This window comes from Citrus clementina, unplaced genomic scaffold (assembly GCF_000493195.1).
Source record: "Citrus clementina cultivar Clemenules unplaced genomic scaffold, Citrus_clementina_v1.0 scaffold_6, whole genome shotgun sequence".
Classification (NCBI taxonomy): Eukaryota; Viridiplantae; Streptophyta; class Magnoliopsida; order Sapindales; family Rutaceae; genus Citrus; species Citrus x clementina.
The window spans coordinates 21299097-21319091 of record NW_006262139.1 but is presented as its reverse complement, the minus strand read 5'-3'; the positions used below and the strand labels follow the sequence as shown (position 1 = coordinate 21319091).

The following is a 19995-nucleotide window of genomic DNA, read 5'->3' as shown; positions in this document are numbered from 1 at the left end:
CAGTCTATATGGAGAATTGAAAATATATTTCATATTTAAATTTTTTTTTCTAAAGAACATGCACATTAACAAAGAAAAAAAAAGTATAAATAACGGAAGGCAAAAAATTATATAAAAACAATCATATAGAGTTGCGAAAATGCGTACCATTTTTTGAATTGATCCAATCCAAGAGTCCGACTATTTGTCTGGCTTCTTTGAGAGATAGAGAGAGAGAGAGAGAGTTACAACAAACGAGTAATGAACTGAAAAAAAAAAAAAGAGAGGGAAGCGGATAGAGGGATAAAAGGGAGGGAGATAATTATGGAATTTTTGGCGGTTTCAAGAAAAAAATAAATAAATGGCTAAGAATATAACTGTTAGATTTGAGGTATTAGGCATTCAAAGGGGCATTTTGTTTATGGGAAATCGTTTTTTTAAACTCCTCAATTTGTTGGATAATCGCACTATTTACGCTTCTTTTTTGTTCGAGAGACACCACAACCCCATTTGTACCAAAATTTGGAACTACGGTTTCGGTCAACCCGTAATGTATTAGCAAACTGTATTTTAATTAAAGAAAAAGACTTAAATTTCTAAGAGGTCTAGATTAAGGACAAGTAAGCAGAAATATAGCACAACTAATTCTACGTGCCGGCTATCGCCTTAGAGCAAAAAACATTCATCAAGGGGGAAAGCATTCGGTATTATGGAAAGATGGCCTCTCTCTCTCTCTCTCTCTTCCCCCCCCCCCCCCCCCCCCTTTTTTTTTTAATGCATTCATAATTCTTGGGTATTACCGGCCGGTTTTAGGGATATTAGATTTTAGACAATTTTTTTAAGGCTTTTGTATATTCAATGGCATCGTTTTTTTTTTTTTTTTTTTACATTATGCAAGTCATATATCAATATAAAAAAATCAATTGAATTAATAGAAAATTAAGAACAATAATAATTTAAAATAAAATACTTGCCATGAATATAATAATCAAATGTAGATTTCATGGGAAATAAATACACTTACATTACTTAATTAAGATTATTGATCCAATTGATTGTGAAGTCTTTAATTTTAATAGAGTATTTAAAAAAAATAAAAGTATATATCTACAACTTTTTTCCTGAAAACTAAGAAGATAAAAAAAAAAATTAATTCCACCATGTATAATTATGTTCTGAAAATAAAGATTATCAAACACATACTTTTTATTAAAGAATAAATCATAGTTTTCAATAATTATGACTGGAATAATATATATATATATATATATATAAATTAAGCTTTCGCAACTTAAATAAAAATGTATAAATTCTTAAAAGATAACTATTCATTAATACATTAATTAAATAAATATCTAAGTACTAAAGCGGCCCCTTGTGAATGTTATCTCAACTGATTTTCATTAAATTGGTGGAATTGCTTGTCTGGTCTCAGTTTCAAGCTTATTTAAAGAAAATGAATCCACAAGACAAAATGTACTTCGATATAAATTATTGTTTTCAACTGATTTTGGGGTAGGAAAAGCCAAAATCTATCTTGAACAATGAATTTATATTTTTGGGGGAGATGGGGTACCTCACTGGTTTGTTGTGTGCGGGGCGGTGTATCTGAAATTCGTGGGAGGTGAGAATGGGAGAGAGAGTGGCAACAATGGTGGAAGGTCAGAAACAAGAGAGGTGTCCTTCAAAACGAGCTTCACGCCTGCAAAACAATGAAATAGAGGTTAGAGGTGAAGCCGGGGTACCCCGGCGTTCACAGTCCGACGCTCAAGTTAGCAAACTCAAGCTTTTATGGCAAAGAGAGCTAGCTAGCCCTCTGTAAATTAGGGTTTAAGGTTGAAGAAAACCTCTTTTTTGGAGTGTGAGTGTTTTTGGGCGAATGAGAGCATGATGGAGAATGAAACCTAGGCACCTTTATATATGGAGTACCTCAGCTGCCACGTGGCGTACCCTTTTTGGCTAAAGTCCTTTTTATCTTTTTATGATTTTTGGGCCGTTATGTGCATGTTCGCGGCGTATCTCATCCTTTGGAAACGTGGCGCGCGCTGGAGAGTGGTCCAGGGTACCTCTGCAGTAACTGTCGGGTAGGCGGCTGAGGACCACTGTCCTTGGGACAATGTCCTTCACTTTTGGCAGAGGTAGCAGGCGGCTGTCCCCCCCTTTTGGTACGACGTTCTTGATTCCTAATTCTGACAAAATCGAATAATATCTTTTAAGATGTGGAGACGTTTCTCATGACGGATATTTTCGGAGGATTCTCTTGCATCTGATCTGCCGGGTACCTCGAGTTACGTGGGGTACCTTAATTTATGTATGATACCTCTATTTGTGTGGGGTACCTCTAATTGTGAGGGGTACCTCTAATCAAGCAGGGTACTTTTAATTACGCCGGGTACCTCTAATTGCGCGGGGTACCTCTAATCACGCAGGGTACCCTTAATCACGCAGGGTACCTCTAATCATGCAGGGTACCTCTAATCAAGCCGGGTACCTCTAATTATGCCGGATACCTCTAATCATGCGGGGTACCTCTAATCAAGCCGGGTACCTCTAATTATGTGGGGTACCTCTAATCAGGCCGGGTACCTTAAATTATGCTGGAGTTATTCCGGGTACCTCGAATTATACGGGATACCCCAGTCTATGCGGGATACCTCGAGTTACTCTAGAGTTATGCGGGGTACCTCTGACCGTGCCGGGTACCTCAAATCATGGCAGGTACCTCTAATCGTGCAGGGTACCTCTAATCGTGTCGGGTACCTCGGATTGCACTGAAGTTATTCTATTCGTCGACATGTGGCGTTCAGCTATCTTTCCTATTTTTCCCCCAAACAATTATAAACCCAACATTACTCAGGAAACACAAAACACAAAAAGTACTATTACAAAAAAAGGTATAAACCAAAAAAAGAAAGGGAATGAAACAAGTTGAAACTTGTAACAGCTATATATAGCTTAGCGAGTCCATGGCCTGGAAATTAATTGAAGCATGGAGTAAGTTTGGTTGATGTTCACTTCTAGGGTCCAGGTACATTACATTTTGCCCGGACGAGCTTTGCCTTCCGGACGTATAACCCTTTCATCATCCATGCGTCCCAACGTCGTTGAATGTTTGCGCAGTCATTTGATCAGCCGCTTTCAGCGTCGACGCCACCGCCCCTGGCCTTGTTTCTACTGCTTTGATTTCGACTTTCTCGGCATCCTCGGGCACTTCTCTTCTGCCTGCGCCACCCTCCTCCCGAGCTGCCCTTGTCTCCTCCACCACGTCCGTCGGCATTGTCAGCTTGCTCTTGATGGCGTCCGTCACCGTACTAAAAATGCCACCCTTCCCCTTTGAAGGATTTCCCCTACATGTGCGTAACAATGACCCATCATCATAAATCAGAACACACTAATATATATTATTATTATTTATTATATTCATATGTATGTATAAACACAAATATGGGCGGACCCGATTTCTAAAATAAATAAATAAATAAAAATAATTTGAGCACATTTTGCTATAATTATAGTTGAGTGATAATGATGATGTTATTTAGTGGTTTAAACTTAGTTTAGATCTCAATAGGTACATAATTTTAATTTTTTTTAGATACCGGTGGATATCAGATACTTTTCACAAATTTAGCTACAAGCACTAACATTCAAAATAAATAATTTATTACTAAAAAATAATAGAATTTAAGTTTTCAAAATTTTAAAGATACTCAAGTGAATCGAAAAAAATAATAAATATTCCCAAATTAAGTTAATTTTTTATTTATTAAACCCCTAATTCAAGCGACTGGAGTCGCCGCTGCACACAACGCTCACAATATATCAACTAGTTCATGGTTGGTTACCTAACATATTCTCCTGTGTGCTCACTTTCATCTGCCCTGTGACCGGCTTCATTTTTGTGCTCTTCACCTTTCAGCTTCATCTCTTCCATTTTCTGTCTCGCCGCCTCCTCTGTTTCACTCAATTTCTCCTGCAATTACGAAAAGCATTTTGTTAATTTTGAATTAAAAATTTTAAAAGAAAAACGTCATATTTACTACTGTATCCATATTAATAATAATTTAACGGTAATACATGCATATGCTTACCTTGGCAGCCTCTCCAGTCTCTTCGGTCTTTTGCTTAACTCCCTCTTTCTTGCCTGTCAAGAAATCCATTGCCTTTCTCGCAGCATCAGCTGCCGAATCCTTCAGCTCACCAAGCTTACTAACCGTAGTGTCTTTCCCTTGTACAGCTTGCTCAGCAGTGTAATCCTTGTACTCCCCTGCCTTCTGCATTCCCGAGTCCTTGGTCTCTCTCGCCTTCTCCGCCGTATAATCTTTGTACTCCCCAGCCTTTCCCAGCGTCTTGTCCTTGGCCTCCGCCGCCTTCTCAGCCGTATAATCCTTGGTTTCCTTCGCCTTTTGCAATGCAGAGTCCTTGGTCTCTCTTGCCTTCTCTGCAGTGTAATCTTTGTACTCTCCAGTCTTTCCCAGAGTCTTATCCTTTGCCTCCTTAGCCTTCTCAGCCGCGTCATCCTTGTACTCTCCCACCTTCCCTTTCGCAGACTCCTTCGTCTCCTTTGCTTTCTCTCCATAGTCGTCCAGCCTCTCCCTAGCCTTCTCCGTAGTGTAGTCCTTATACTCCTCCGCCTTCTCAGCAGCCGATTCAGTTCCTTCTCTCGCTGTCTCTGCAGCTTCGTGGCTCTTACCAACTACAGCTTCTTTGGCATTCTCCAGAGTTCCCGTAACAGCCTTCAGAACCGACCCAATAACGCCAGGTCTCTCTTCTTGATGCTGCTCCTTCCCCTGCTCCGTCTCCACCACGTAAGCCGCAGATGCTGCTTGTTCGTTTTCTCTTTCTCTGTTAATGTCTCTCAGGTCAGCAGCTGCTACTCTCGCTCCTGCCTCCGCTCTCTCCAATTTTTCTTGCCTTGACGCCATTGATTCACAAAATCAACTTCAAAGAAAACTGTTAAACTTATAACTTAGCTTAGTTTAGCTTCAAATTTCAATCTTTGTTTTTACCAAGTGTGGCTAAGGTGGTCAATGTATGCGAATGTATATACATATCGTCTAGTTCTTAGTAACCTGACACGTAGATTGTACGACTTCACTGGGTGTTGCCACGTTTTGGTCTTTGTTATGCAACTGACACGTTGGCGGCCAACGGAGATAAGTGTTGAGTAGTGTCTGCGTGAAATTTGGTCGGTGATAATCAGGCGGTGGTGCATTACATTACCAGAGTTGTAAAGTTTTTCGTTTTGGATTCTGTTGGTAAAGAGGAATGCTGCTACATTCCACGTGTCTCACTACGTGGCTCGATGAGGTAGCTACCTCACCCGTATTCCAGGCAAGTTGACTGAACCCTCTTCGTATTTTTTAATGTCTAATCATGTTCAATCGGGGATAGCGACCTTACAAATTTGGTAACAAACCGACTTTCAACAGACAAGAAAAGAAATTAGATTTTGCCCTGTGTATGAAGCGCCAGGAAATTTAGCGGGCTTTGCTGATTCCGATCCGGTTGCAAAATTTTAAAACAACATATGAATTAAAAATGAAAATCTCCATCTTCGTTTTTGACGTGGTAAAACTACTTGAACTCTTCCTCGACATAATCTTTATGTCAAAATAATAATATTTATTTAATTAGTTTGTAGGTGCCGTATTCCAAAAAGTATTTAACCATGTCACGTGTTCATCTTATCCGATAATAGAAGTTATTCCGAGGTAAATAATACCTAAGTTATTTCGGGAGAATAATATCTAAAGAAAAAATTATTCCGGAACTTATTAAAATGGCAAGAGGGGGGAATTAATTCCACAATCCATTAGCCTAAGGAAATCATGTCCAAAGGTCATACAAGTAAGGAAACATACATGACTGAATAATTCCCTATATCATATTCACCTCCACGTGTACATAAATGATGGGTGACACATGTCGTTAGATTGAGGGTTCAAAGCAAAACCCTAAATCAACATCACTCATCATCTATAAATAGATACACATCTTTAAGAGAAAAAGAGGTCTTTGGTCTAAAAAAAAAACATTGTTCATATCTAAAGAGAGAAACTCATCTTCTCCATTTTTCTTCTTTCTTTAATCTTAATTAAACACTAACTTGGGCATCAGAATGCCTTTTTCAGGTACTCACCCCTCCAGAATCGAGGCCAACGATCATAACAAGTTCTTCACAAGCTACAAATACGTGTGAAGGTAAAAAATTTCAGCCACCTTAATAGTTAAATAAATAATTTTATTTTAAATAGCCAATTATTTAATAGGATTAGTAATTATGATGTAGATAATTATATAAGACATATAGCTTTTACTGATTAATGTTCATTTAATTTTATAATTCAACTTTAAAATATTTTTTCTTCGTTTTTGATTTTTCTTATGAGTAATAAAAAAATAATTGTAAGTGAAATAGACATTTCTATAGTGTAGTTTCAAGTAATTTCATTGGTAACTATGAGACAACTTATTCCATCAATCTGAAATAAAATCTTATCATTAGACGAGTAGCTCATAATCAATTTGCAATCCAAATGAGGGAATAAAATAGTAATCTTAGAATTTATTCCAAAACCTCTATCTTTTATCCTAATCATAGCTTAGATGTATTGTATTATTTATCAAGATTAAAAATATGCCCTATCAATCATATCCAAAGGCATGACATAATAACAAATAATAATAATAATAATGAAATTATGGCTAATTTTATTAATTGTCACATGTGTAAGATACTTTCCTTAATATGTCTCACATAAGGTAACACTACTGTTGTTATAAGAAAAAAGAATACACGAGTTATAACTAATTTTTTCATTATTAAAAGAAATTCTACCATTTAAAAAAAATAAAGTGGTAGGCAAAGCTCAAATTAATATTTTAATCTCATACTTTTTTAGGATTTGAACTCAGGTGGCCACTTAATTAAAGACTATGAAGACACTTGGAAGATACTTACAATGTTATTAATAGTACAATATTTTCAACAAATTGACTGCTTGTATTAAAAAAAAAATTAAGGTAATGATCAGACCTATGGAATGGACAAAGCTTTATACACACACACACTCATACAAATAGAATTTAGTCCACTGAAAATGATACTTTGGTCATCATGCAATTGAACCACAATTTGGACAATGGAAAACAACAAGGTTACAAACGAAGAAATTTTTGGATAACGTAAGCAAATCAACACAAAAGATTAACATAATTATGATGACTGTGACGTTTTAGAATTTGTAATTCTCATCTTAGAGTTAATCAGGAGGGAAAGGCAATGAATATTCACCATTAGTTTATACATATTCCCACTAGTAGTCAGTAGTCACTGCCATTACTTTATGTATTAATTATAATAAAATTATTGCATAAAAATTTTTATCAATTAGACACTGTGGGAGAGTCTCAACATCATATCCTACAAAATTTTAGGTCACAGAATTCAAATCTACCAAGATCTGATTGGGTTCTCTCTCTCTCTCATGTGTAGGAATTATTCTGAACTCATGCGTAGGAATTATTCTGAACTCTTGTACATTAACATATGAAATAATTATTTCATTATAAGCAAACATTCTTCAAAAGAAACTTATGTTCGCAGTTGACAATCTTTCAGGACAAAGAAATTTAGACATCATCATTAATAACCTTAACAGTTTCCTGTGGGAATCTTTTAAACATAATTTTGGGTGTAAAAGTCTGTCCATAATTCCAGATTTTGCTTCATTTCTATGGCTAAGGAAAAAATAGTCCACAAGTTGATTTCTTTATATAAAACCTTTTCATCCGGTTGCATTTTTATTCTGACAGTCTATTATTACCGTTGGATTTCTATCTTCAAATCTAACAGTTCAGCTTAGTTGGCTGTTACTAACAATATCTGTAACTTAGCCGGAGCCTGTTCGATAATTACTAATTGGGATACATTTATATTACTTGTGTGTATAATGAGTACGAAGTTGTTTGACTAGTAGTACTTGTCGTATTTTAGATATTGTACGCGAGCAATGTAAACACCTCAAAATTGATTCATTCCGGTGCTAATTTTGGTGCCTGAAGAATATTATTCTCTTTTTCCATATGTTCTTCGTACTAATAGTTGATACGGTGTTGTCCGTCCCTTAAAGTTCAGTAAAAAAGTGAAACATAATTGAAATAAGGCAGCAGTTACGTTGGAGCAATTCTAATGTAGAGCAATCCCCAGAATCGTCAGATACATGTAGTTAAATTTAAAACAATTGTAACAACGTGCATCTAATAATTCTGAGACCTACTCTACGTTGGAGCATCTCCAACATAACTGAACTCTTAAAATAATTACGACGTATTTTATTGAAGCTAGTCCACTCATTTAACATGTGATCAAGTTTTAATACTATCGGCAGGACTGTCAATCTTCAGTAATTTCCGAGAAGGTAAAGTCGAGGTCCGATCCTTGCACGATCTTGTACCTCGAAGCTGTATCTTATTGGCCCTTGGCTAATCCTATGCCGCATACATCATCTTTAGATGCGACTTGGAATAAAAAATCATCCACCAAAATATAAAAATCACAAGCATTTGGCACAAAGATGTGTACAAATCCCAATAAGGTAATAACTACATGTTGTCATTCCGGGTTAATCCTTAACTCGAATTTTGAATTCTTGCTATTCCACACCACCACCATACTTGAGAAGAATTGGTTGCGTAGGGTTGTTTTTGGAATTTAAAGGGTGTTTGGAAAAACTATACAATTTCGAATTTTTCGAATTAACATATTTTATTTAATGGGGTTAACGGGTAGTAATTGGCATGGTATTAATTAACAAGTTTCTTTTTAACAGGAGCAACAACAATAGAGGGATGTTAATAATAGTGGTGTTTTTCACTTGTATATAGCCGATCGTCGGAAATCATCGAACAGATTACATTGAACATACAACAAACTGATACAATAGTTAACAATTACAAATTCAAAGGCAGAATTCCAAGGGTAAATAAACAAAATAATCATCAACACCTTAAAAACAGGGAGGAAAAAAAAATGACAGAGACACAAATTACTAAGAAAAGGAGGAATTGATTAAAAAGGAACCAAGTTACATCCAAATCAAAATCCAAGCGAGACTTATTTGCTTACTGACTATATGTACCTCCGAAATGCCAAAAAAAATTTCATTAACTGGTCACAGCACTTTGATCATTCTGGATTCTAACATTTAGTCTTCTAAGCCAAATGGAATGAAGAATCATGTGAAAGACATCAAATCGCTTGGGAGGAGAATTGAACTCGAAATGTCTTCTTACCTGCACTACTCTCCGATGCATTCTTATGTACTGTCTTGGCGATATACTCGTCAATATACTCTTCAGGTTAGGAATATCTCTTGTTGAAAGTGCAACAGAAAATGACTTCCAATTTAAAACATCGCTGAATGGTGGCACATAATGTTCTGAAATAAGTACCGGAACACAACCTGTGTATATGGCTTCGACAACTCTAGGGCTTGCAACTTCGTAACCACTCGGGCAAAGGCAATACTTACTTTTCCTCATCATTTCATAGTAGGAGACACCTTTCGGAAGGTATTTATGCACCCTAATATCTTCATCCTTGTTTTCCCAGTGCTCAAGCAGAACAGGTCTAATTGGACCATGAACACCTCCTGCAAAGAAAGCCAAGATTGATCGTCGCGAAGGGGATGGTCCACCAATCAAGCCAGTTAGTCCGCCAGTTTGGAGATTGATTTCTGGAAAGGATACGTCCTTGACTGGACTGAACTTTTCAGAAGTATTTGCGTTGCATAAGACCCTGATGGAGTTTTTCCCTAGATAAGGAACAGAAAAAGAAGTTTCCGGCCCCTGCAATCATGACAAATAGCTGAAGTCTAAAACATTGTACTTATAAATGTATAAGCCTCTAATTTGAATACCAAACAGGAACCTCTTAAAGCAGCAATCTCAAATTTTGTTATAATGAATCATGCTCTTATTTTAAAAATCTACTGCTTGATTAAGGTACAAGATTCATTTCAAATTAAAACAATTTGGAATGTAATTACAGAGCTCAATCCCTGAATCAGAAGTCAAGGAGATATAAGGTGGTTAATACTTACCCAATCGTGGCAAGCAAGCATGAAATGATCAGCACCAAGGCTTCGATTCCAGTAGGGGTATTTTCCAGCAATAAGATTGACATAATCAATGACGGTCCTTCTAATTGGACCAAAGTCATGCGAATCACGGACATAGACAAATCGGACCAGCTTTACCACACTAAAGGGAAGGAAAAATACATGTGCTTTATCAGCTTCTTTGGTCCGGAACTGCTTGTTAACCTCCATCGTATAAATAAAATTTCCCTCCATGGAGTATATGCTTTTGCATGGACCATCATGAAATACAGGTGGCTCTCCTTCTTCATAGACAAAGACCTTAAACTTCTGTTCCATTTCCAAATAGCTCCTGTAATATTATTATAAAAAAGAAGCAAATTGGTGAATACTAGATTTGCTATTCCAAGTCCTAAATTTATGAAGTTTTGAAAGAGCAATGATCAATTTGCATCTTTCAAAATAATTTTACACAAAGGTAAGATGTATCAGTCCCGTACTACAGCTATGATGACAGGATATTTTGAGGACGCATTGGGCTGAAGTGTTCTGCTCTGTTAACTAAAAAAGTACAAGTTGTTCTAAATGACAGAGTAAACACATCAACCAAACGTAGGATACTGCCATAAGTGTGATTTAAAATAAAGGAGAGGCTGAAAATTAATGACCACTTTCTAGCTACCATTGGCTTCCATTTGATAAAGACTTTATTAACTAAACTTAGGCTCCTCCTTTTGTTTTACCATTTTTGGCAGCTTGGCTTTTCAGCATATGTAGTTCTGTTTACTGAAAAATTGGCACTACAAAAAGATAACAAATAACTTTCACTGGCAGCTAGTATGTATAATGGTATTGCCCATCAATTTCCTCTTAATTAACACCAAACAAAACCCGAGATTGTAGTCTAGACCCAGATTTGATATGAAAAAATTAGATTTTAGCTACGGTAGGATTATTTGGAATTATCACAAAATCCCAACCCCAATGTTTTCAAGAAAAAGAAAAAAGGAAAACTAGGAGGCTCTCGAATCTGAGTTCAAAGTACAATTTTTACAACATTCATATACAGTTTTCCTGAACAGAGGGTGACATTAACACATATATACCTGTGAAAGGCTTTGGAATCCCAATACATAGGGCCTAGTGGAACAAAATCAGGATCCTGAGTTTGATTTCCAATTGAAGCTTCTTTGATAGCAACTCTTGCTCTTTGTAGCCCAGCTTCCAGCTTTTCCAATTTGGTGACCGCTCTTTTTCGCTCTGCTTTCATTGGAACAGCGTGAGTTTCATTTGTGGCAGCAGCAACAGCAACACCGAGAGTCTTATTAGTAGTACTCATGCTAATATTCAACCCGTCTATCTCCATTGTACTATTCTGTATTCAAGTTAATCACCAACAACCAGAATTAAAAAGAAGAAAAGATACTAGAGCTAGTTTCGTAAAATTTAAATTTAATTTTTCAATGCACGTGTCGACCACATTGTTTTGACTTGTGTTATTTATTTATTACTGGAGTCAAAATTTGTTTATGCTCTTAATTAATATCCGTATATATGCCGTTTTGATAAATGAAAATTTGGAAGAAAAAAATCTTTGAAAAAAAAAACTATAAAAAAAAAAAAACTTACTGATTGATCTTGAACTCGTACTGCAGGTTGTACAGCAGTTGGGGTTGAAGAAGAGCGGTTCAGATTAAGAGGGTCAGACAAGAGACCTTCTTTTTTATCTTCAACACCCGCCATCACCACTGTTGAATGCAAATCAACTGCCTTTGCTTTGGAAGCAACCACATCAATTTTCAGCTGATTATTATTAGACGAAGAAGAAGAGGAAGAAAAACTTGACCACAACCAAGGATGGTTAGACAAAATAACCGGAGACGTTGAAGCTCTCGGACCCATCACAGAAACAAACCCAAACAACACCGCCAGCGGAATCATAAACAACAAGACCTTAAATGATGAAGAAAACGATGATGAACCCATCAGGATTATTGAAAGCCTGGCTTCTTCTTTTTCAACTCTTTTTCACTTGAGACACTGAAAAAGCAGAAAAGTACAGGAGAGGCTTCGGAACATTTGTGTGTTAATGGACAGCAGCTTCTCGCCAAGCGTCCGCTTGCCATGCCCTCTATATGCGAGTTCCTCATGCAGAACTCTACGGATTCCCAATTCTGCACCTGCTTCCGACCCGCTTCATTTTGCTTCCCACCAATCACGATACCAACTCCAATGTGCTTCACGCGCTCCCTATTGTTATGTGGCAGGCCAGAAGCAAGAGTTCGGTACATTTATGTACTCTCAGTAGTCACCCGTTTGAGAAGTTAGGTCGTGTATTAGATAAAACGACAAAGGGTTTTTTAGTCTTTTGGATAATATTTGTTTGTTCGCTCGTGCATCGGTGCATCGCAACACACCTCTCCTTCATTTAATTCAGCAACGGCCAACTCAGTTCAAGGCTTTTTACATGTCTTTAAATAGTATCGATAATAATAATAATTATTATTATTATTAAAGAGAAAACTCAGATTGACGAATGGACACATGACACGGTCAATGAAGAGGTTTTATTTGAAGTCTAACTTGTATAAATCTTAAGAAAATTATGAGATGGAACCGAGTTTACTGTTCCAATGGATGCTGAATTGGAGCATGTATTACGATGTTGGCCATTCCACTTTTAGATCATAATTGTGATCGGTGACATCACGTTCACATGCAACACAGACATCACATTAGCCTTCACTATCCTCTTCTTCTATAAATGCTTTTGCGGGTAGTAACCTTACCTACTAGCCCCATTTGAGATTGTTTCTCAGTAATAATTCGCACAATGGTTTAGAGTTGCTTATCTAAAGTAACAATTTATCATAATAACAGCTTGTACAAGTGGGTCAAAGTTTGCTTTTAGAAGCATCTAATCAGATAATTAATCAAGGAAAGAAAAATATTCATAGTTGCTTGAAATTACTCTTCTAATACTTACTTCTCCCTCGATCTTTATTTTTTCAGCTTGGATACCTACGTCGAGTGTGTACTTGTGAAGATCAATACTCTTACGATCAAGTATTTAGTTTTGACAAAAAAAAAAAAAGGTGAAAAAAAAGAAAAATGTCTTAGAGAAAGTGCGATTAATTGTGGCGGCTTTAATTTGCAAGAATTTGATAAATAATGTAAGCAAAGATCACACTAGTGGCAATTATTTGGGTGAAAGAATAAGATCACCTTCTTAAGTCTAATATGAACCATCTTCTTAGTCGATAATTGAAATAGAGTGATGATACAACCACAAATTTTTATATAAATTTATTTTGTACAAACTGATGTGACATCAATTTATTGGTTGAATAAAAATAAATCATGTGAGTCAAGAGATATATAATTTAACCAATTTTATCATGTCACATCAATTTGTACAAGAGTTTATAATTATATCATTACTCATTGAAATAAATTTAATGATTTAAGTGGTTCACACTCCATTTTGATTGGATTGATTAATTTTTTTTCCATTTTATTTATGTCTTGAAAATTAATAATAAAATGATCTAATTTTTCGACCACATTCTTACCGAAGCACTTCAGAAAATAACTTAGAGTGTGTCCGTAAAAAAAAGGGGAAAAAGTGTAGTATAAATATAAGAGGTGGTGGAGCTACTTTGCAATAATTTTAATATTAAAAAGGGCATATTTTTTTTGGTCTTATATAGAATATTATAGTAAATATTAATCAACCTTATCCTGTATACTTATCCCCTCGCATTCCACTTCTACATCAACCTCTTAGTATAGTTAATTCATCCTTTTTAAAAGTCTAGGATATTGTAGTAACTATCACTTGGGAGCTATCTACAAAATGCGTAATATATATGACAAAAAAAACAAAAAAACAAATTGTGATTAGATATAATAGACTTTTGCTGAAGTGCACGTAGTCGTTTCGATAAGGCAAAGCCATTTGATTTTGATATCACTAATTTGATATTTTCACCATAAAAAAGTATGCAACTTGTGATGTTACGATCACTTATAATCGGACTTTTGATTCAATTTTTTTGTTCCTTTCTATCCTATTTCTCGTCTTATCCAAATTGTTGTTATTATTATTTTTAATTCTGCCTAATGTCATGCCCCTTTATTAGAGAAATCGATGGGGAAATTTAGGTTTGATCATGGGATTGGCCATTAATTTAAGCTTGAAATTGTAAAGGAGGAAACCAAAGAAGTCTAGCTAATAGGATTGATCTTAACAACAAATATATAAATTATAAATGCAATCAACAATAAAGAACCAAAAAAAGAAGAAGAAATTTTCCACCGATATTAATTTCATGAGTTCATATTTTGAATTCTCAAATTTCGAAAACATTCACTGATTCATATGGTGCAATTATATTTTTTATTTATTTTTAAAATAACATGTGTTCAGGGTTACATGAATTTGATGAACGCACGTAGAAATAATCAGTTGGTCATTTGTGGTCAAGCACTGGAACTCTCGGAACAAAACATGGAATATACTTGTAATAATTATGTTTCGTATGCGTGTCTTCCGGCTGTCTCACCGCGCGGTCACCGGAAAACTGAAACAATTTAGTTAAACTATATTTGAAACATCATACCAATAAAGTGTTGGCTCCATTGGCAATGGAGTCCCCTTAAATGGCTTGACTGGGTTTGCTCCCCAGTTCGAGTCGCAGGGAAGTCGCATTTGTTGGGAGAACCTGTGCCTCCCGGTTCGAGCGGGGACTTCTAGTCTGAGTTGTGGTACGAGCTTAAAGGTGCCTTCCACAGTTGGGGTCCTCCCCAGGATACCTCGTGGATAAGATCAAAAAAAAAAAATATTTGAAACATCATTTCATGGGGACCATATATTTAGAATTTATATCCGTCAACCAAGCCAAATGTCGAGGTGCATGGCGTTTTCAGAAACAAATTTCTTCCGTGGCGTGGACGTCCATTTTATCCGCTTGTTTTATTAAGTTTGTTCGTTTTATTTACTATTTAATTCGAAAATGATATTTTAGAAAAATAAAATAAATTCTAGTGATAAGAATACATACACGTATTTCACTCATCAGTCGTCATTACGAGTAAATAATTACTCTTCTTGATTGATGGTTCGTCTCGTACCAGGGCGGCAGCGTTCTCCAATAATAAATTATAAATGCAGATTCTGAAATGGAAATCTTTTATTTTCTAAGCCGAGTTGTCTGCATTACCATGCATTTCATTTTCACCAATCAGGCACTGACAACAATTGCATACAAGATTCCATACACACCCGAAACGTAAAAGCATATGGTAAAATAACTAAAAAATTATTTTTATTCAAAAACTCGTAATGCATTATCCTCAGACGAAGTGCTGTAGTAAGATACATCTATTATCTAATCTATACACTACACAGCTTGAAATTTCTCAATGTAACAAAATCGGGCGGGAAAAAAAAAATTCATATCTCAACGGTCTACCAATGCATTGGAGATGATTCGTATGATCGACTACCAGTAATCTTTGCAAGAACACTGGCCATTCAGAAAATGATGAAATCCTGAAGCATCCCTCAGAAAGATTTCTCTTCTAGTGACAACAGAAACATATTTCAAGAATGAGTGGCAGTCCCCACAGGTAAGGATGTTCTTCACTATCCGAACGGGTTGTCCAGCGGGGGTCGTTAGAAGCCCGTAGGTTGCTGCTAGTTTTGCACTATGATAGAAGAGGAAATCCTTCTTCTGATGCTCTTCTACTTCATGAAGAACAAAGCTAGTGTCTGGCACGTATCCAGCTTTTAGGCACTCTAAGATAAGTATTTCTAAACCACTATAGATGTCTTTCTCTTGTGGATGCGATTTATCTCTTACATAGAATGAATGTACCTTATTCTGATGAATGATCCAACTCCGACTTGGGTGTTTCCGAAATCCCTTCTCTCGCATATCCTCCCTGACCAGCTCAGAGTTATGCCATCTACCAGATGATGAATACAAATTTGATACAAGTATATATGTAGCAGGATCCTGTGGTTCCATAGAAAGTATATGCTTTGCAACCCGCTTTCCGATGGTTGTATTCAAACGGATTCTACAACTATCAAGCAAAGCTCGCCAAACTGAAACCTTGGGCTGAAAAGGCATGTTGTTGATGGTTTCTTCTGCTTCTTCAAGGAATCCCCAGTACCCCAAAACACTAACCAATGACGCATAATGTTCTGAAGTAGGCTCAATATTATAAATTGTTTTCATAGATAAAAACAACTTACGACAACTATCAACTAAATTTGAGTTAGTATATCTGTAAGCTGAAATAATTAACACAAAAGTTATTGCATCCGGCTTTATGCTTGCTTTCTCCATACTTGACCACACAGCCAAGGCTTCATCACCCTGTCGGTGAAGAAGATGGCCGGCGATCAAACCATTCCATGAAACTATATCATGTGATGGCATTTTATTGAATGCCTTAATTGCATTACTCATGTTGCAACACTTAAAATACATGCTAACCGTGGAATTTGCAACTCCTAAATCAGATGAAAACCCTGTCTTAAGAGCATAACTGTGAATTTGTTTTCCCATCTCATGAAATCCTAAAGTTCCACAGACGCCTAAAACAGAAGTTAATGCAATTTCATCAGGAACCACAGTTGCTTCTGATTGACTTCGGTGGAAAAGTAAAATTGCATGTTCTGGCTTCCCGCTTCGAGCATATCCACATATCATTGATGTCCAAAAAATAGAATCATCCCGGTCTGTTGGCCACCGGTAAAACATCTTCTCAGCGTCTGCCATCCTCCCACACCTTGTCAACATATCAAGCAATGCTGCTTCAATGCAATCATTTGAACCTAAACCAAACTTCATAACAAACCCATGAATCTGCTCACTCAGCTTCGCTTCCATGATCAGCCCACAAGCATTAACAACACTAGTCAAAGTGAACTCTGTTAAAACAAGACCCTCCTCAAGCAACTTGACAAATAAACCCAGCGCTTCCATGGCTTTGCCATTTTTACAATATCCAGCCAAAAGGGCATTGTAAGAAACAGAATTTTTCTCTGGCATCTTATCAAATATCTCCATAGCCAAATCCACATATCCAAATTCCATGTATGCTATAATCATCTCTGTCAAAGTTATAATATCCATCACAGGCATCCTCTCAAACAAAGCCACCACATCTTTTACTCTGCCACACTTGGTGTAGAACCCAATAAGTGCATTGTTGACACTCAAATTGGCCTCAAGTCCAATTCTAATAGCATGAGCATGTACTGCTCGCCCTTCCATCAATGCAAAGCAACCAGTACAAGCAGTCAAAAGGGTTGAAATTGTGAAATAATCAACTATAAATCCATTATCTCTTTTCATATCATGAAACAATTCAAATGCTTTCTCATACTCAAACTCATTAACGACACTCGAAATCACAGTATTCCAAGAAACAGTATCTTTGTGCGGCAATTCATCAAACAATTTAAGCACATAATCCAAACAGAAGCTAAATTTTCCATACAATCCCATAAGTGCATTTGCCACAAAAACACTATCCACACAACCCATCTTGACTATCAAAGCATGAATTTGAAAACCCAACTCTAACTCCAAAACCCTAATACAAGCAGTCAAAATAGCAACAAAACTATGCTCGTTAGGCACAATGCCTTCACTCCTCATCCTGAAGAAAAGTTCGATCGCTTCCTCCTCTCGACCCAACTTGGCAAGCCCCGAAATCAATGAAGTAAAAGACACAACATTCGGGCTTGAAAGGCCATAAAATATTTTATAGGCATCAGATACATGACCTAGTTTGAGATAAGCTGAAATGAGAGGATTGCCGAAGCGGGTATCTTGTTCTAGCAGAAGCTTGATGAGTGAAGCGTGTATGGCTTTGGCAAGTGAAACTTCACCGCATTGGACTGACAGACGAAGCGAATTGAAGAAGCTGTCAACATCAACGTCAATAACTTTGGTGTTTGAGGAGGGAGAGACGACAAGCGGGTCTGGTGGCTGCGTTTGGGTGGTGATGGCGGTGGAGAAGGTAAGATGATGAGGTTTGGGTTTAGGTAGAGAAATAGAAGAAGGTGCAGTGGCGTCGCCAGCGACGGCGGTAGTGGTGGCAGCGGGGGGTTTACAGGAGAGGAATTGAAAGAAGGGGTTTTCGGTTTGGATAACGGTGCTGGCCATGAATTTTACGGGCGCCAAGTCCAACCATAACTTGCTTTTTTGCGTTTTGTGCGGTTGTGCCTTACCGTGTCTGTTAGATTATCATTTTAGGGGTTATTTCAGATACACCCCTATAGTGTAATCAAATACTTAATACATCATTCACTAATCACTATCAAAATGTGGCAAGTGTATTGTTAAAATTGAGTGTTACGTTTATTACAGTGTTTTGAGTTAGTTTCTAATTTTAAGATTTCATAAAATTCAAGATCTGCTTTTACAATATTGTTAATGGGCTTTTTCATATATTAACAATATTGTAGAAGATTTAGAGGACAACATTTTTAAATCAAGATTTCTAATTTTTATAAAATTTAAGATCTAACAATAAATTTTGGTATAAAATATTATATATATCCCCGAATTTAGTAGTATTTGATTTTTTTAAATTCTAAATTGTTAGATTAGAATAAAATAAATTATTAAAAAAATATAATTATAATTTTTTTTATCATTTATATTTTAGTCCAACTTTATAAAATGAAGAAGTTTGTGGTCGAAGGGCGTCGTGAGACATCTACAAGTATCATATAACGTGGCGTGACTACGCGAGGGATTTGCTTGATCATTTTGGAAAATAACTGGGTTGTCTGAATTTTTTTTGAAAAATAGGATCTGGGTGTAAAAATACACTGTTCATTTTGTCGGGATAAACCCGTAAGTGAGAGGTAGAGTATTGAGTCTATTGACCAAAAGTGTTCGTTGATCATGATCAAGATCATTGTTTGATCTCCCATGGACCCTTATAACAAGCATCAGGTATATTTTCTAATTTAATTTAATTCTCATTTCGAGTGTCAAAATTTTAATTAATTATTTCTTTTCTTTTTGAATATTGTGTGTATTGATTGAGAGATTAGGTATCGTTAAGAGGAGCGAGTACTAAGGAAATATCGCGGGAAGCACTTCTAGAGAAGGTCTCCCAGGAAAGAGAGCTACGTAACTATGCAAGACGAGCTACGGCTTCTGCAATCTTTATTCAGGTGCCTACATTTCCTGAAATTTTAAATTAATGTTTTCTTATTTTGAATTATTTTACTATTGAATAATTGGTTAATTGCTTAGTGTTAAATATAGGAACTAAAGTCAACGTATCGTGGATGGATTTAAGTTTACTGAGTGAGGTGTAAAATTTGAAAAATAGAAAAGATCATTTTGCTAAATCACATCTACATCTTAGAAACTGGAAGGTTGTTTTGCATATGATGGGAATGACATGGTTTCTTGACATTTTCAGAGTGTTTGGAGGCGCTACTCTGTGACAAAGAAGGTGGCAGTACAGCTTCAAGAAGAATGGGTAGCCCTGGTGAATTGTCATGCCAGTTTAATAACTGGATCATGGATATCCAGTGTCGTTTTAAGACCTTTTCTTTTCTTTGTCACGCGTTTATCAACTCAGCACCAGAAGATTCAAACTAGAGATATAGACTGCATGCAGAAGTGCTTTAAAATTCTGTTGGATAGCATAAATTCTAGTGGTATGCCTGCTTTCTAAATCTTAACTCTGTATAAGTCTTTTATCTTACTTAAATAGTCTTCATTCCATTGTGTGGTTGTTTTTGTGGGGGTAAAATGAAATGTATCCTCCAGGGTTTTGCATGTTAGCAATAAAGTGGATATTATGATATTTTATTGTTTTTTATTTCTTCCCCAAGTCATATTGATTGTAGGCGCAGCTGTTGTCTCTC

The 19995-nt window shown here is 36.4% G+C and overlaps 4 protein-coding genes across 4 annotated transcripts in view; 1 reads left to right on the top strand and 3 right to left on the bottom strand.

Moving 5' to 3' along the window:
* Positions 1-2819: 2819 nt before the first annotated feature.
* On the bottom strand, positions 2820-4986 carry LOC18038804 (late embryogenesis abundant protein ECP63). The gene is given in 4 exon segments (XM_024181986.1): positions 2820-3075; positions 3077-3326; positions 3825-3952; positions 4071-4986. Coding segments are annotated over 4 exon segments (1275 nt in total). The 5' UTR covers positions 4905-4986; the 3' UTR covers positions 2820-3012.
* A 3872-nt stretch (positions 4987-8858) lies between these two features.
* LOC18038803 (probable glycosyltransferase At5g03795) lies at positions 8859-12330 on the bottom strand. Its single transcript, XM_006430285.2, has 4 exons — positions 11712-12330; positions 11189-11457; positions 10086-10434; positions 8859-9831 (listed from the first exon to the last, which is right to left on the bottom strand). Exons 1-4 carry the CDS (start codon positions 12066-12068, stop codon positions 9148-9150), a joined length of 1659 nt encoding a protein of 552 aa, XP_006430348.1. The 5' UTR covers positions 12069-12330; the 3' UTR covers positions 8859-9147.
* A 3111-nt stretch (positions 12331-15441) lies between these two features.
* On the bottom strand, positions 15442-18329 carry LOC18038802 (pentatricopeptide repeat-containing protein At5g03800). Its single transcript, XM_006430284.2, has one exon. It carries the CDS (start codon positions 18266-18268, stop codon positions 15587-15589), a length of 2682 nt encoding a protein of 893 aa, XP_006430347.1. The 5' UTR covers positions 18269-18329; the 3' UTR covers positions 15442-15586.
* A 521-nt stretch (positions 18330-18850) lies between these two features.
* Positions 18851-19995, top strand: part of LOC18039957 (E3 ubiquitin-protein ligase UPL7) — a 9405-nt gene continuing 8260 nt past the window's right edge. The window contains 3 exon segments of the mRNA XM_006430281.2: positions 18851-19066; positions 19168-19290; positions 19545-19785. Of these exon segments, the coding sequence (XP_006430344.2) occupies positions 19043-19066; positions 19168-19290; positions 19545-19785 (388 nt within the window). The 5' untranslated portion in view covers positions 18851-19042.

What these genes read in the sequence shown, in the direction of transcription:
- LOC18038803 (XM_006430285.2), bottom strand. Translation starts at nt 12,068, where the DNA reads ATGGGTTCATCATCGTTTTCTTCATCATTTAAGGTCTTGTTGTTTATG. An exon ending in TACGAGTTCAAGATCAATCA is followed by an intron (nt 11,458 to 11,711) that starts GTAAGTTTTTTT and finishes ACTTGAATACAG; the next exon opens with AATAGTACAATGGAGATAGA. An exon ending in TGCTTGCTTGCCACGATTGG is followed by an intron (nt 9,832 to 10,085) that starts GTAAGTATTAAC and finishes TCATGATTGCAG; the next exon opens with GGGCCGGAAACTTCTTTTTC.
- LOC18038802 (XM_006430284.2), bottom strand. Translation starts at nt 18,268, where the DNA reads ATGGCCAGCACCGTTATCCAAACCGAAAACCCCTTCTTTCAATTCCTC.